Source organism: Megascapheus bottae, chromosome 9 (genome assembly GCF_031878675.1).
Source record: "Megascapheus bottae isolate mThoBot1 chromosome 9, mThoBot2.hap1, whole genome shotgun sequence".
Classification (NCBI taxonomy): domain Eukaryota; kingdom Metazoa; phylum Chordata; class Mammalia; order Rodentia; family Geomyidae; genus Megascapheus; species Megascapheus bottae.
In genome coordinates, this window is record NC_143517.1 from 46,668,154 (window position 1) to 46,683,796 (window position 15,643).

At 38.5% G+C, this 15,643-nt stretch overlaps 1 protein-coding gene across 7 annotated transcripts in view; it reads right to left on the minus strand.

Annotated features, from left to right (window-relative positions):
• Positions 1 to 15,643, minus strand: part of Sybu (syntabulin) — a 101,529-nt gene that overhangs the window by 22,794 nt on the left and 63,092 nt on the right. The window contains exon 1 of one of the 7 annotated variants that reach the window (XM_090339291.1): positions 11,097 to 11,193. The exons of the other annotated variants lie outside the window; for them this stretch is intronic. Within the exon in view, the coding sequence (XP_090195417.1) occupies positions 11,097 to 11,124 (28 nt within the window). The 5' untranslated portion in view covers positions 11,125 to 11,193. Of the gene's footprint in view, positions 1 to 11,096; positions 11,194 to 15,643 lie in introns of those variants that run through there. 7 annotated transcript variants of the gene reach the window in all.

Here is a 15,643-nt window from a genome sequence, read left to right on the forward strand (position 1 = left end):
AGCAGAAGGAAGGCTTGGCTGTTATTTAAAATGTAGATGCATATGATAGCATACATTCTGAGAATCGTTTTACATATTTCACATCCGAAATGAGTCAACTGTTTAACTTAGTTGTCAGGCTATTGAGTGATACTCTACTTCATGTAACTGGTAACATATATTTCATAGTTATGTTTAAGAACAGGTCATTGTAACAGCAGGTTTAGCTCTTACAAATCACTTGAACGACAGCCTGACCTTGCTGTGCCTCTGTTTCCTCACTCTAGAGAAGGAAGGAAATCATGTCTATTGCATAAGATGCTTGTGAGAACTAAATGCCATATCGCTTCACTGATGCCCAATGGGTATTCATCATTATTATTAATAGTCCATCTGCTGAGTATGTATGTTGTTAAGCAGTTTCTGTAAGGACTCTTGCATAGGTACAAAACAGGCTTAAAAGACGCTAATGTGTCTCATAGAAGAAGGCAAAACGGGCTGGGAGTGTTGCCTAGTGGTAGAGTACTTGCCTAGTATATACCATACTACATACACTGAAAAATCTGGATGTCATGCTGTCCCTCAAGTAATAGAGTATTATCTTTGAGAAAGTTCAAGGACAGTGCCCACGTCCTGAGTTCAAGCTCTAGGACTGGTAAAAAATAAAAAAGTATAAAAGAAGGCAAAACACTTCTGAAATGACTTTGGACTCAAGTGATTATTAGAGGTAAGTGGCTTCTCTCAGGAACAGGAACTTGTTGCATCAACATACTATGCAAAGTTCTTTACCTAGATCTACATTAAATTTCCAACAAGCCTTTGGATAGGCACAATGATTATTTCTGTTTCACAGATGAGGGAAGGAACAGGTTGAGGAATTGCTCAAAGTCATGCATTTGTAAAATAACAGAAATTGTAAAGTGGGATGGGAAATAGCACAAGAATAAAATAATCAAAATGTCTTTACCACTAAGAAAAGACTCCTGCGTGAAACTTCAAAGGTTAGACAGAAATTGTGTTTCCCAGTGTTTTCTTGCTTGCTCTTACAAAGGGCACTGCCTAAAGATTTAAAGGTATTTACAGCATGCAGCAGAGGTTTCAAGAAGTGTAGCATCTCTGTATTCTGCATCCTACCCAAAACAAAGAGTGGGACCAGACCACACTAGCAAGAAGACTGAGCCATTCATCCATCTACCTTCAACAAAGATAACACGAATAGTTAAGGTATTATAAATATCCTTAAAAGAAGTACTGCCTTATTAGATCATCAACTAGACAGGGGCTTTTCATGGTATGGTCTGAGGACCATCTGCATCAGTAGTACCTGAACGATGAGTTGAAAATACATATTTCTGTCGGGTGTGGTGGCTCACACCTGTAATCCTAGCTACTCAGGAGGCTGAGATATGAGGATCACGGTTCAAAGCCAGCCTGGGCACTAAAGAATGTGAAACTCCTATCTCCAATTAGCCACTAGTAAACAGGAAGTGGGGCTGTGACTCCCCGGATAGGGCAGTAGCCTTGAGCTGAAGAGCTCAGGCAGGGACAACGCCTAGGCCCAGAGTTCAAGCCCCATGACCCATAAAAAAAAAAAAAAAGAAAATACACTGGATCTGGGATTGAAAGGTTTCCACCCATCATCCACACTTTATACACAAATGGCTCAGTTGGTATTTATGCATTGGAAAGTTTCAGGAACAGTAAAATAATGGGTTTGTTGTTCATGTGTCACTTCACATTTTAGTCACTGCTCAGTCCTGTCTGCTGACCCTGTCTGCTTCTTTCCATGCTGAGTCTTCCACCTGAAGCCACCCTCATTTCTCACCCACAATTACTGAAATGACTCACATTGCCCAGCCACTGGGTGTGCCCCTGGTCACATCTTCCAGATGCAATCTGGAGCAGGAAATTTCCTCTGGTGATTCTTTCCTTGAAACCTTCAGTGGCACCTGTTTCCTTAAGACAAACCCCCTCCTTAAGAGAAATGCTCTTCTGCATGATCTATGAGCTGTAGTCCTTCAGAGTTCCTCCTTTATGATTATCTTCTTCCCTTCTGACTCTGGCTAAAGTACTACCTGATCTTCATTCTCAGTTGACCTTCACTTCCTTCAGGAAAGGATGGGCGTAATTCCTTTACACACTTACCACTCCCAGAATTTAACAAGCACTTATCACACTGCATTGAGATTGCCTATTTGCTTTAAGTCCTTTTCCCTACTAGGGCTTGTTTGTATTCTTGTGACCAATACAGAGTTTAGCATACAGTAGATCCTGTCGGCCTTGAAAAATTTCAGGCCTTGTAAAGGTTCCTCTACCCCTGGGATTCAGTGATGGAAGAGATCTAAACACAATTTCCTTCCTCTTTCTCCTGCTTCTCCTTTAGATTGAGATGACAGACTGATGTTACATGATAAATTGGAGTCAAAGTGTTACCTTCACTCCTTTGTCACATATTTCAAAAGAGCTCAAAACTCAAGTTCCTAGCCCAGGACACCCGTTAGAACAGATCAGGATGACTGGGGAGGCCTCTATTTTGTTCATCAGTATATCCTTGTAGCTAGGTACAGGAATACAGCCTGGAATGCCGTATCTGTAGAATATTTTGTGAGTGAAGGAAGCAAGGTACTGAAAGAATTTCCAGTATTCTATTCTTCTGGAAACAGTAAAGACTTTGATGAGGACTCAAAGAAAGGGAAGTAGCCGGTTGGAAGGAGACAAAAACCATGTGGATTTGTTCATGCAGTGAAAATAGATTCTGAGACTCCAGACTGCTGAGTTTGGTGGCAATTGCCAGCAAATTGTAAAAAGCTCTCTTATTAAAGGAAGGAGGAACCAGCAGTCTAGTTCACGGAGAACCAGACATGAAAAACAATTCTCACATCCATTTGACAAGCTTATGATTGCCACATAAATCACATCTCTGGAATTCAGTACACATTTAATACAAACATTTAGGATACACTGACAAACAAGGCTGACATGTGTGCAGCGGATGATAGCACATTTCAGTACCCAGTGGATGCTGACTAACGGACTCCCTGTCAAGCCCCAGGGAAATTTCTAGTAATGTGTCACCTGGCTTTGTCTCTGCCTGTATCCCACTTAACATGCTTAATGAACGACATGAATGACATGAATGAATATGTGCAAGGCCTGGTGCTGACAGCAAACTACAGATAACACAAACCCTGATGGGATCACAAACACAATGAATGACAGAGTCAGATAACAATGCTACTAGCCACTGTGTCCTTGGAGGCTCCTGTGTCAAGAGCTCTACCTGCACCTGTTATTTCCTTTCTTCCTTCCTCCAAAGACATGTAGGATAAAGGCATTGGAACTGTAGTTCTGAGTGAGTAATGAGACACACCCCAAGTCATGGAACTAGCAAACAGCACAGGCTATTTGTCTGACTTGAGTCTGCTTTCTTCTCTGTGCCTCCTCTGTTTTGTATCTTGTGATGAAAATTCACAGAGATCTAAGAACTTAACATCAAAGTCAGTCAATTTCAATACTATGTGGATCTTTGCCAATGGACGATATACACGGGCAGGGACTTGGAGAAACCCAGTTTGGAGTTCAGGATCTACTCAAAGGGATTGACTTACCCAGTCTAACAACGAGGCTATAATAACATCAGGAGGATAATGTGAGGGACAGACTCTGGGAACATAGAAAAGGAAGTGACATGGGAAGAGGGAAAGAGATGAGTGGAGAGTTCTTCTTTGCCTGTTTTTTAGACTCATAAGATTAACTATCACTATGTAAAGAAAATACTTAAAAACAAGGATAGTATCCAGTATGTTACATACTAACAAATACCTTTTCCTTGGGCTACCTACCTGATTGTAATGAATGGAGATATGTCTGTTTTCCATACAAGTAGAGAAAAGGAAAAACACACACAATAGCAATGACCAAAAGAATAGGGGGAAAAGATTTTACACATTGCCTGGGGAATTTGCAAGACATTGAATAATCTGGTCTAAATATATGTTCTGGGATCAATGATGGATTTACCTTTGTGTAATTTTTAATGCAAAAAAGAGTTCTATAAGCATATATATCAATAGAAAAAAACAAACAGCAGGATAAATTTTGGCACTTTCTGGCATCTGCACAGACTGTGGGAACAAAAGCAAATGGAGAAATGAAAGGGCTGGAATTCTTTTCCATTCTGATGTGAGTTCAGGGGACTAGAATTGAGAAGGGAAGAGGTACTATTAAAACAAAGTCATTCAGAAATGCTAACACAAGAGAGGTTGTGGATCCTGGGATAGGCTTACAGGAAAGCAGGTGCATGGCAGGTGGTATGGTTTTTGCTTTTTCACCTCGACACCTGTTTAAACTATGATGCTAAAAATCAAAACATGTTTAAGATTCCACTTCACTCCAGTTAGAATGGCCATTATCAATAGATCTAATAACAACAGATACTGGCAGGGATGTGGCCATAAGGGAATGTTCCTACACTGCTGGTAGGAATGCAAACTGGTTCAATCACTCTGGAAAGCAGACTGAACATAGAACTCCCCTATGACTCAGGAATCCCACTCCTGAACATTTACCTGAGTGTCCAAAAAAGGCCATACTAAACCTACCAGCACAACCATATTCACTGCAGCATCATTCACCATAGCTAAGATATGGAACAAACCCTGATGCCCCTCAGTAGATAAATGGATCAAGAAGACATGGTATATGTACACAATGGAATTCTATGCTGCCATTAGAAGAATGACATTGCCTCATTTGTAAGGAAATTGAACTACTTGGAAAAAGAACATATTAAGTGAAGTAATCCAGACCCAAAGGAACATAGGCTCAATGGTTTCCCTCATTTGTAATAATTTGTATGCGTCTAGGATTTTCCTAGCAGAGAAGTATAATAGCTCAAAAGCTATGTGCAAATGGCCATTACGAAGAGACTAAGCAAAATGAACTCCAGGATGGGAAACAAGAGATTTATCCTCAGGGTACTATGTGAAATATTGCTTTACTCCTTTTTCTTTTCTTTTTCATGTTTCTCACCCCTATGGTTTATCCTCTGCTGTTGCTGTATCTCTGATAACTGGTGTATTGTATATATTTATTTGTTTATTTGAATCAGGGAAGGGAAGGGGAAAATATGATGATGATACAAAGGACAAAGGATGAACCATTGTAACAACAATAATCACAAGACACAATTTTGGAAATAAACTCTACAACTTGAGAGGGGGTGTGGGAGGGAAAGTGGGAGCGAAACATGGGAAAGGGTAACAATGTTCACGAAGTAACATACTCACTACCTACAGAATGTAACAATAAACGAACATAATAATTTTCATATAGAATATGAAAATCTTACACAGATGACAAATACAATCAATGTGGGAATCAAATAATAATGCTACTAGCCACTGTTGTACTTAAAGCCTATATGTTGAGAACTCTATGCATGCTTTTTGCTTTGGTCCTTACTCTCAAACAGGAAGTTTGAGGAAATGCAGATTCTGAGGAGAGATGAGCCCACCATCATCCTGGGAGGGGATCTGCCCCTGGGATGCTAACCTCCTAGTTCAGCTTTCCTTCTGGAGCTAAGCAGCAGCTGGGGAAACACAGTGTGTTCCATCCTAGCAACAGACTGCAATTTTAGCTCACAATGCCGTCCATCCAATAGAAACCACATTTCAGTCCTGAAGTCTCAGAATATACTGATTTTGGACTTCCCCTTCACGTAGTCCCTTCCTCTCCAGAAGAGTTCTCAACTTGTCCTTATGTGCTCTTGTAGCACTTAAAAAAGAATGAAGTGTACTCATGAGTAGGTTAAGCTCTGCATACAACTGTACTGTGCCTTTCCACAGGCTCCTTTAATGGAACTTTGCCCAGGATCTCAACCCTCAGTGATGCCTGGCATCAAGCATTTGCTCTCAGGCCAAGCCTTTGCTTGCCGAGCTACTGTGCCTCACCCCCAGCACAAATTAACTTTTACATGCCAGTGACTCAGTGTACTTTCTCTATTCTTTCCCTCTCCACCCCAGTGTTCTGTAAAACAAAAACCAAAAGGCAATGGAAAAGTGAAGCAGAGCATTACAAATGAATCAAAGCCCCTCCTCTTATGATCACTGGAGAATGCTGTCCTGGTAGTTCAAAGAACATAAGTAGGCAGTAGAAATGCAAGCTTGAAAATATCCCCACATAATGAAATAGTATGTAGCTGATTTCTGTACTCTGCTTGAAATACCTCCATGAGGGAAAACTAGAACTCTCAAAGGGGTTGAATACATTCAGTTGGATTTTAATACCACCTTGGCAAATAGAAACAAAAAAAAAATCTCATGTAGGTTCTGTTAGATCCATTCATTTATATTCGTCTCTTAGACCCTACTAACTACTAGGTACTGTGCTAATTAAGAATAACACACAAAGGATCCCTTTTAAATATTGTCTTTTGCCATTTCAGTACAGTGGTTATCCCTGGGTAAAGGAGAGATTGAAAACTGAGAAGAAAATGTAGGGCCCTTTAGTGGTAGCAATTCTTAACAAACAAGACAGGGACACAAGTGTTTGCTGTAGTATTGTGTTGTCTAACTGCACAGGTGTCATATGCATTCTTTCTATGCAATATATTATAGCGAATATTTTTAAAAAGTGAAATAAGAAAAATAATTTAAAACAGAATATAACAAAGAGATAAACAACTAGGAAAGAACCATAGTGCTTGTCCTAGAGAAGCTAACTTCTAGCAAAGAACCATCTAAAATAATTGCTAAACATTAGGTAGTGACCATTGCAAGAGAACATGGACAAAAACAAATCTCTGAGGTACTATGCATATAGCATTTTATTTAACAATGCTAGCATGCAAAGTTCAAATCTCTAACAGTTTGCACTGTAAGCATGTACACACCTGCACATACATGTATACATATAGCAAGAAACAAACTAACAACCAAGTATACTTATTAAATGCCAATACTGAATTATGTCTTTGGGATTCTTCCCAGACTACCACAAACTGGTTATATTACCTTCCCTTGTTCTCTCATGGGACCTCTATCTCCCCTAAAAGTATATCACAGAAGGATGGGGATCCCTGAGTTTATTGTTGTATCCCAGGGCCTGAATCATGTTTACTGAAGAAAACCAGTAGCATGACTCATTTGTTGAACAGGGGCCTGGCTAAGAATGATGTGATAAAGGAGTATGGAAATGTTAACTTAGAGATTCCAAGCCAGACCTCAAGGCAGAGGCAAAATTCCTTTATGGTCCCTATTTCTTTGGCTTGGCAACACATGGAAGATGGCACAATGTGCAGAACCTAAGCCATGGCTGTAATATGAACAGTACTTCTGAGCCTGTGGCTTGGATCCTTCATGCCCTCCAACTCTAATGGGGAAAGCACTGTATATCATGCATAAACCAGTACAGTCAGGTCTGCTGAGTCTTGGGCAGAAATCAGATCTTCTTGGCAAAGCCTGCAGAGCTGCCAAGCACAGCTTCAGAGGTAAGCAGGAGAAGCAGAACTCAGGAGATACTGTTTTCTCTGAACAATATTTTGGCTACAGAAGCCAAGGGAAGGAACATTTCTCTTTCCACAACTTCCATAACTCCTCCATGAAAGGAGGACTCAGCAAACACAAGTGTTCAGACTCCAAAAAGCTCCTCAGAGTTCAATGAAAGAATATGACCCATAACTCATGACAGCAGCCCAAATCCCTGACAAACACTTGACAAATTGTGCATAATCCCAGCATGTGCATGCATGACAACAACAATGGGAAAGAAAGGAGGAAATTATTGTGCCCATAGAAAACTGCCATGTAAAGGAAAGGCCACCATGACAGCCATAAGGCTGCTATTCAGTGCTGTGAAACATTAGAAAGGAAAGCCTGCTCTTACTATTCTAACTATATCATCCTAGTGATACTGTAGTTAGAATTATGTTAAGCAGTTTACATCCAGTATTTGTGGATGTACACTGACTGCAAGTTTCCAACCTGGTAGAGAACTCATTTTAAATCAACATTTCTACAAATGTGTACCTTTTCTGATTCAAAGGTGTTGGTGCAATCCTTCTTGTCATGTTCTTTTCAGGACAGAGAAGTGGAAAGTAATAGTGTCATTAAAATAAAAAGAAAGCTGCAAAATATAATTTAGGTCAACTGTTCATGTGCTTTAAAATTAGCACTAGTAGGCACTGTGCATATGGCATTGGTTTTATTTATTTATTTTTTGTTTTGGCTCAGATGTCACACAGGATTAGTGTAAAAGGAAAAATCCCAGCATGGAGCCTATTTTTATACAGATGAATCAATCATTTCCCATCTCTACCTCTCCCATTCTTCAGTGAACTTTCAACTTAATGAAATTATTTTCAATACGTGTCATTGGCTGCAGTGCTTTGAATGGAAATCCTTTCAGGAAAGGCTGTCAGATTAAAAATGTGAACCTAACATGGGAAATTTCATTTGTGTTATAAATTTTGATTAGAATTAAGCCTAACTGCTTTTGCCAAATACAGGCATTATGATGTCCTGAGTAGCTATGGCGTTAGTGGCAACAAAATTAACTGGTAAAAATTCCAATCTTAGCTATTTAGCAAAATAGAAAATCACACATTCAAAAAGGAAAAGAAATCTGCTAAAGGAACATGCCACTTTCTCTTAGTTATATTCTCATGAACAGTAAATCCAAAATTTCTCTTCCAATGTCAAGCATTTAATATGAAATTTGATGGGATGATCAAGAATTAACAGTGGCCAAGACACACTGTATTCATGAACTGCTTTGTACAACTAATTAACGATCATAAAAATAAGTAAACTAAAGGATTGTTAAAGTTGTATGTTGACACTACCTCTGACCCTTACACATTGTAAAAATGCTGCTGCTGATACTTACAGTACGCATGGCCAGTAACAGCTAATATTATTACATGCTATGAGCCAAGGGATTTTTCAAGTAGTCTTATCTGACAGATGTTACTATCATCTGCATGTTACAGATCAGGGAATAACTTTCCAAAGAAGATGCAGATATTCTGAAGCTGAATGAAAATCCTGCCACATACTAGACCTCACAGGTGAGTGATAGAAAGAATTTATCATACACTTTAAGAAAATAATATGGGCTTTTGGCAAACTTTTGGTAAAGTGCCATCGACAGTGTTCTCCAGGAAACAAAAATCATGATCTCTATAGAATTTATCACGTACCTGTACTTGTTAGATGTTTTGTAAATTAATGGAAAATATATCTGTATAATATTAAGTCCATGCAGGTTTTTTTCACATTCATTTGTTGGAGAATTTTAGTAGAAGTAGGAATGAAAAGCAGTAATACAAGTAAAAAATTTAGAACAGTTTTAAATAATTAGTGTTTTTTTTCTGGACAATGCCAGCATCAGGATCTTCAAACAGGAAATAAACTTCTTATGAGTATCAACTAAATGATATTTGTAGCATTCCCTCATTGATCAGGCTTTATGCATTCCATATTCTTTTGGAACTGATTTGCCCTGCATGCAAGTACATGTTAATATTCTCTGTTTTCTGTATTCTTTGTGTAAGTGTTCTGTGAAAGTACACTTGATTTCATATATAAAAATTATGCTTTGTCTTTCTTAGGATCCAGGAAATTAAAGGTGGTTTCGGAAAGGAAAAAATATGAAGTCCATGAATTGAAGCTTGGCATTTGTGATACAATCAGAAACAATGTAGTTATTTGTACATTTACATTCTTTGTGTGTGTGTGTGGGTGCCAGTCCTAGGACTTGAATTCTGGGACTGAGGATGTCCCTGAGGTTTTGTGCTCAAGGCTAGCCCTCTACCACTTGAGCCACAGTTCCAACTCCACTTGTAGCTGTGTGTGTGTGTGTGTGTGTGTGTGTGTGTGTGTGTGTGTGTGTGTGTGTGTGTGTAGTTAATTTTAGATAAGAATTCTGTAGACTTTTTTCTTCTATTGGCTTCAAACCATGATTTGTTACACAAAGTAGCTAGGATTACATATGTGAGCTTGTATATTCACATTCTTAATGGTTAAATATTTTTTAACACTTGTGGAAAATTACGATTTCACTATGATTAATTGTTAGCATAGATGGCACACTGAACAGTAGATCCTTTGTGTGAAGAATGGTCATGAGTTTTAGAAAAATAAACCTAACAATGCTTTGGTTCCATTCTTTCACTGAATTAAAAGTGAGCCTCTTTATACTACTGTTGTCCAGTTTTGCTTTTTAGTGGGAGTTGCTATCTATAGGAGAACTATCTCCTGTCAACCACCTAAAATATCTATTTTACAGTTAAAGGCTACTGAACAAGCATTGTACTTAACATGTAGCCACTCTTCCCTGTGTTTCTACTAACTGACTAGATATTGCCCAGCTGATGAAACAAATGCTTTAAGGTGGCTCATGTATTTTACAACCTTAGGAATCCAACCCTGTGTTCTTGGAATGCACAGTAAAAAGAAAGTGGCAGACCCAAGCAATAATTCACATAAAAATCTTCCACATCCCAATCACACACATGATAAGAATTTCAGAGATTCTACAAGATGTTCTGGGAGAATTGATTAAAATGGTCCAGACATGTGCTATGAATAATTTTCATGGGGAACTTGCTTTTTTTTTTTTTTTGGCTAACCATACAATCAGGCTCTCTCTTGACAATAAATACATTGCATCTCTGCCTACCCAGAGGTCCACTGCAAACCTTGTGTGGTGCCAATTAGCCTTAATTATAGATGTGCTCATTTATTTCCCAAGCACACCAGCGGTATTTACAAATGTAACATGCTCAGAGTGAGCTGAAAGTCCAACATAGAGCATCAAAATACAGTCTAAACTGTATGGTCAATCTATTTAAATTTTTAGCAACTTCCAGGAACTGATTCACAAATGACTAGAGCATTTAAAACAATATATGTGGGTAACTTCAAAAGTTTAGCATTTCTGAAGTCCCTGCATTGAGAATATCTTCAAAGGCTAAGATTTTTCAGTATGCATACTTAGCCTGCTATAGCTACCTTTACACATAAACACATGTGCATATAAACATACAACACACACACAGCATATCACACTTTGTGATCTCATATAATTATTTACTTACTGTGACTAGTATTACTTACTTAGAAGGTAAGCTCCGTAGACTTTCATGGCAAACACTGCCTCTGCAAATAGCCTCCCACCACTATAGGCAGGGGTATGTCTTTTGTAGAAATACAGTGTGTGTAGCTCAGCTCATCTCTCTACAGAGTAGTCTTAGAATAGGGTATCCATGGAGACCTAGCCTTCTGCATGTGCAGGGCAAGGAAGTTACTCTGCTGGGCACCATAGCAACAGGAGGCAGAGAGAGAGCTGGCCTATCAGTGAAGAGCAGAGCCTTCTCCCTAGTGACTGCAGCGTTTCAAATGAAACCATCGCCCTCATGAAGCTTTTCTAGACATGCCAAATTGTCAAACGCAAGTAAATGCCTACACAACAATCAAGATTAATCCCTTGTTGATACTGGAACAAATGTGTAGAAAATTTAACATTCATTATAATATCCCAATAAACAAACAAGAAAGTCCCTCAAATTTCCCCGTATTCTTACATTTAAGGGCAAGCCTGTGGCATTTGAAGGAAAATGCTTGTTCCTTCATGAATTAAAGCTATTTAAGTATGCAAGGCACTTCACTGCCCTGGCTGAAAGATGGGAACAGGGGATATCCATAGTTCTGAGGAGAAGCAAGATGAAATCTGGGGCTCAGTGGAAAAACTGAGCACATATTCTTTTTCCAAGTGGAAGTATTCTTGAAGTAAACATACTTCTACAAAAGCCCTTCATCATATCAGGGGAGTTTCCACAAATTAGGGATTCACAATTAAGCAGAATCAATGGATACAGAAGGATTGAACATTCAAATGCCTTCACGTTATGGTACTTGTAAACTTTCTTCATTTCTCACGCTGTAAGAGTAGAGTGCTCGTTCACAGAGCAGATTTCAGGCAAATATCAAATGCTGACATGGATTTTATTCACAGCAATGTGCAAAAGCTAAGTATTAATTATTTCCTTACATAAGAGAGAGAAAAAAAAATTTACTGTTATAGAGCAAACTCCCTGCCCCATGACTTTGAAGCCACTCAGCCTATTCTGCCCCAATGTCTAAACATAGGTGATTATTACTCCTCCCACGAGTACCTTTCAGAAAAGAAGAAATCTCCTATCAGAGCCTTTCAAAAGCCTCTCATTGCCAGGCTCTTTCATAATTACTTCCTTTGAACTAAAAGTGCCATTTGAAAAAGTGGCTTCAGTCTCTGCTAGTTTTAGCTTCCATCAGAAGTTAACTGATAAAAGACAGAAATTAAATAACAGATTCTTTTCTTAATTATTCCTAGAGGATGACACCAGCCTTTTAAAGGCTGTATTAAATTGTAACAGAGTCGGGAATTAAGCCGAAGAGATCACAAATCCTACATGTTTGGCTGTTTGAATTCAGCCATGAAAAAGCTCTGCATACTGAAGGGTGTTCACATAATCTACAGCATAACTGAAATGCTAGCCATCTCTCCATTACACTGAAACAGTGGGTGCTGAAACAGCTTGCTGGCTCCTCAATGTCCACCTCTGCTCTTCCCTTCTTCCATAATATCCATAATAACAGCTCTCCATTTGACTAAGATGTCCTGGAACAGAATTGGAGATGATGTGTACCACTTCTTCATCTTGCCATTAATATGCATAAGAATCTCTCCTCAGCCTTTTCCTCCCTTCTGCCTGCTAGATGACGGAGTAAAGAGGCCGAACTACCATCAGCCTGCAACTCCCAAATACCTATGTGCTATTTGCAGAACACAAATTAATGCTTGTCTAGTTTTAACCTGTGCCATATAGTGTCTCTTTATTATAACTTAATCCATACCCTCATTCCCTTGTAATCTTGAAAAAATGACTAATGATAGAATTTGGAATGGATTCAAAACTGCTTCATCTTGAACAAATTGAATGAGAATAATGATTATTTGCTCTGAAAAAAGTCAGATGATTTTAAAAGTAGCCCTAGCAGCTATATATCAATGGCTTATGCCTGTAATCCTAGCTACTCAGAATGCTGAGACCTCAGCATGGTTCAAGGATAGCTTGGGCAGGAAAGTCCATGAGACTCTTACCTCCAATAAACTACCAAAAAGCCAAAAGTGGAGATGTGGCTCAAGTGGGAAAGTGCTAATTTTGGACACAAAACCTAGGGCACTGTGTTTAAGCCCATGACCAACACATGTTTGCATGAGTACTCACACACAAATACACATGCACACATGTATACACATACATACACACACACACACACACACACACACACACACACACACACACAAGCACACAAAGTAGCCCTAGCAATGATAAAGATAGGAGCAGAGTTCTGTGTTTCTAAATTAATAACAGTATAAATATATTTAACTAAAATAGTAAACTCAGAGTTTATTGGCTATTCATATCTTGAAAGGATTACTGGACCTAGTAAATAAAATGACTTCGTTAGGAAAATTAAGATGTTATTGTAAGTTATAGACATTGCACTCTTATAAGTTTGCTTTTTCCTCAGTCTCCATAGCTATGACATCTAACATTAATGTCCAGTTTTACATTTTGATAAGCTACACTTCATAGAGACAACAGAGAGATGCCAACACATAAACCAAATCATTTGTTCTCTCTTGTTGCCCTGTAGTGGTTTTCTATCACTTTGAGTCCATAGACATTATCTGCTATATTCTTTCCCATCTTTTCTTACTGCTTTGCTCACCATAAGTGTACTCCAGACCCTCTCAAACATGAGAGAACATTGTTTTTTTATACTAATTTTTAGGATTGAATGAGTTAAAGGCTAGGAATTCTGTCTGGAACAGTACTCAATAACAATCAGCTTCAAAAAATCAACCATATTTTATGTTATCCAAGCCTATAATTACATGTAATAATTCCCTTCCAAATATTTCAATATCAGAAACAGATTATATCCTATATATGAGGCTGAATTTTATTGATGGAAGACTTTTGTTCATCATTAGTGAGGTAGTAGAGAAATAATGCCTTGCCCAAGAATATAAAGTTTCCACAACTAAAGCCTTCCCTTTCAGCACTAATTTATTTTTTTCCACTGCATGGAAATATTATTAATGTTTCAAACATTTTCTGCCAAGTTTGCCATCACAATGACTTCATCTGTTTTTGCATCAATTCTGGCACTAAGAATAACAAAGCATTTAAAATTGACAATAGCCACCCCCACCCCCAATCTACTAGACTATAGCGGTCTTTCCTATCTCTGCTCATTGTCAAGGAATAATTTATACTGCTGTCACTGTCTTCTCGTATCCAATATCTTTCTTATTTTACATGATCTCGGATAACATAAACATATTAAAAGTTCTGGGTGGAACATTTACAAGGTTTCCTGCAAATACAGTGCATGGAGCTGGGTATCAGTGGCTAACTCCTGTAATCCTAGCTACTCAGGAAACTGAAATCTGAGGCTCATGGTTTGATGTCACTCTGGGCAGAAAAGTCCATGAGACTCTCATCTCCAATGAAGTGTTCAGAAAAAGCTGCAAGAGGTGTTGTGGCTCAAGTAGTAGAGCACCGAACTTGAACTTGAGCCTTGAACTCGGGGATAGCACCCAGGCCCTGAGTTCAGGCTAAAGGACTGGTAAAAATAGATAAGATAGATAGATAGATAGATAGATAGATAGATAGATAGATACTAACATAAATAAAGTGCAGAGAGTTTATCACATCTTTATATAAAGATTAAGTAACTATCAGTAATCTGAGGAATCGCCTCACTCAACCTTTTCAACCACTTTTTTTTTAAATATAGATGAAAACACAAGGTTTCAAAATGACCAGGAGCATCTGCAGATTGCTCAGTTATAAAGCAGTGACATAAAAATTTGAATCTATTATGTTAAGACTCATGTTTAATGGTTAGAAAATGTCCCCGGTCGCACAGCACATGACACTCATGTCCCCAAACAGGACAATTAAGGTAATCCTGAGAGAAGCTGAGTGAGGCTAAGCTCCCAGTTCACCTCTAAGTAGCCCAAGTTATCAGTCCAGGTAAGTTGCATAGCTGTTGTTTTATTTTACAGAATTGACTTTGAAGTGGAAAAGATGCTCAATACAAGAGTGGAAACGTATTGATTGACTAATCACTAACCTAGTTGGCGCCTTCTGAGTTTTCTAGCAAATGTGTCTGAATGTGGGAAATCTCTCTTTGTTACAGTTACCAATGCTGGCCTACTGTTGTAAGGTTATTAGAGTTCAGCTTGGCCAAGTCTCCAATTTCAGTGGCTTAAGTGGTGTCTGGTAGCAAGAGCATACTAACTTGGCTAGCATATTAAGGAGATCCATTGACATCTATCAAATGCACAATTCAAAACTTTAGTTTCTAAGTGTTTATTTCTTTTCAATTAAAATAGCCCTAGGCTCTGGCTCTTATCTCCTTAATCTCCTCTAATGGTGATTCTATTTTCCCTTATTCTAATCATGTGTTTAACTTGTGTAATTGTTTTCCCAGCACTCCAACAAGCTAGGTGAACAAAGGATTTAATACTTCTACTTGTAAAACAAAGATTATGGCTTTTTTCCTTCCTAAGGTTAAGGCACTCCCCAGTGATAAATCTGACACTA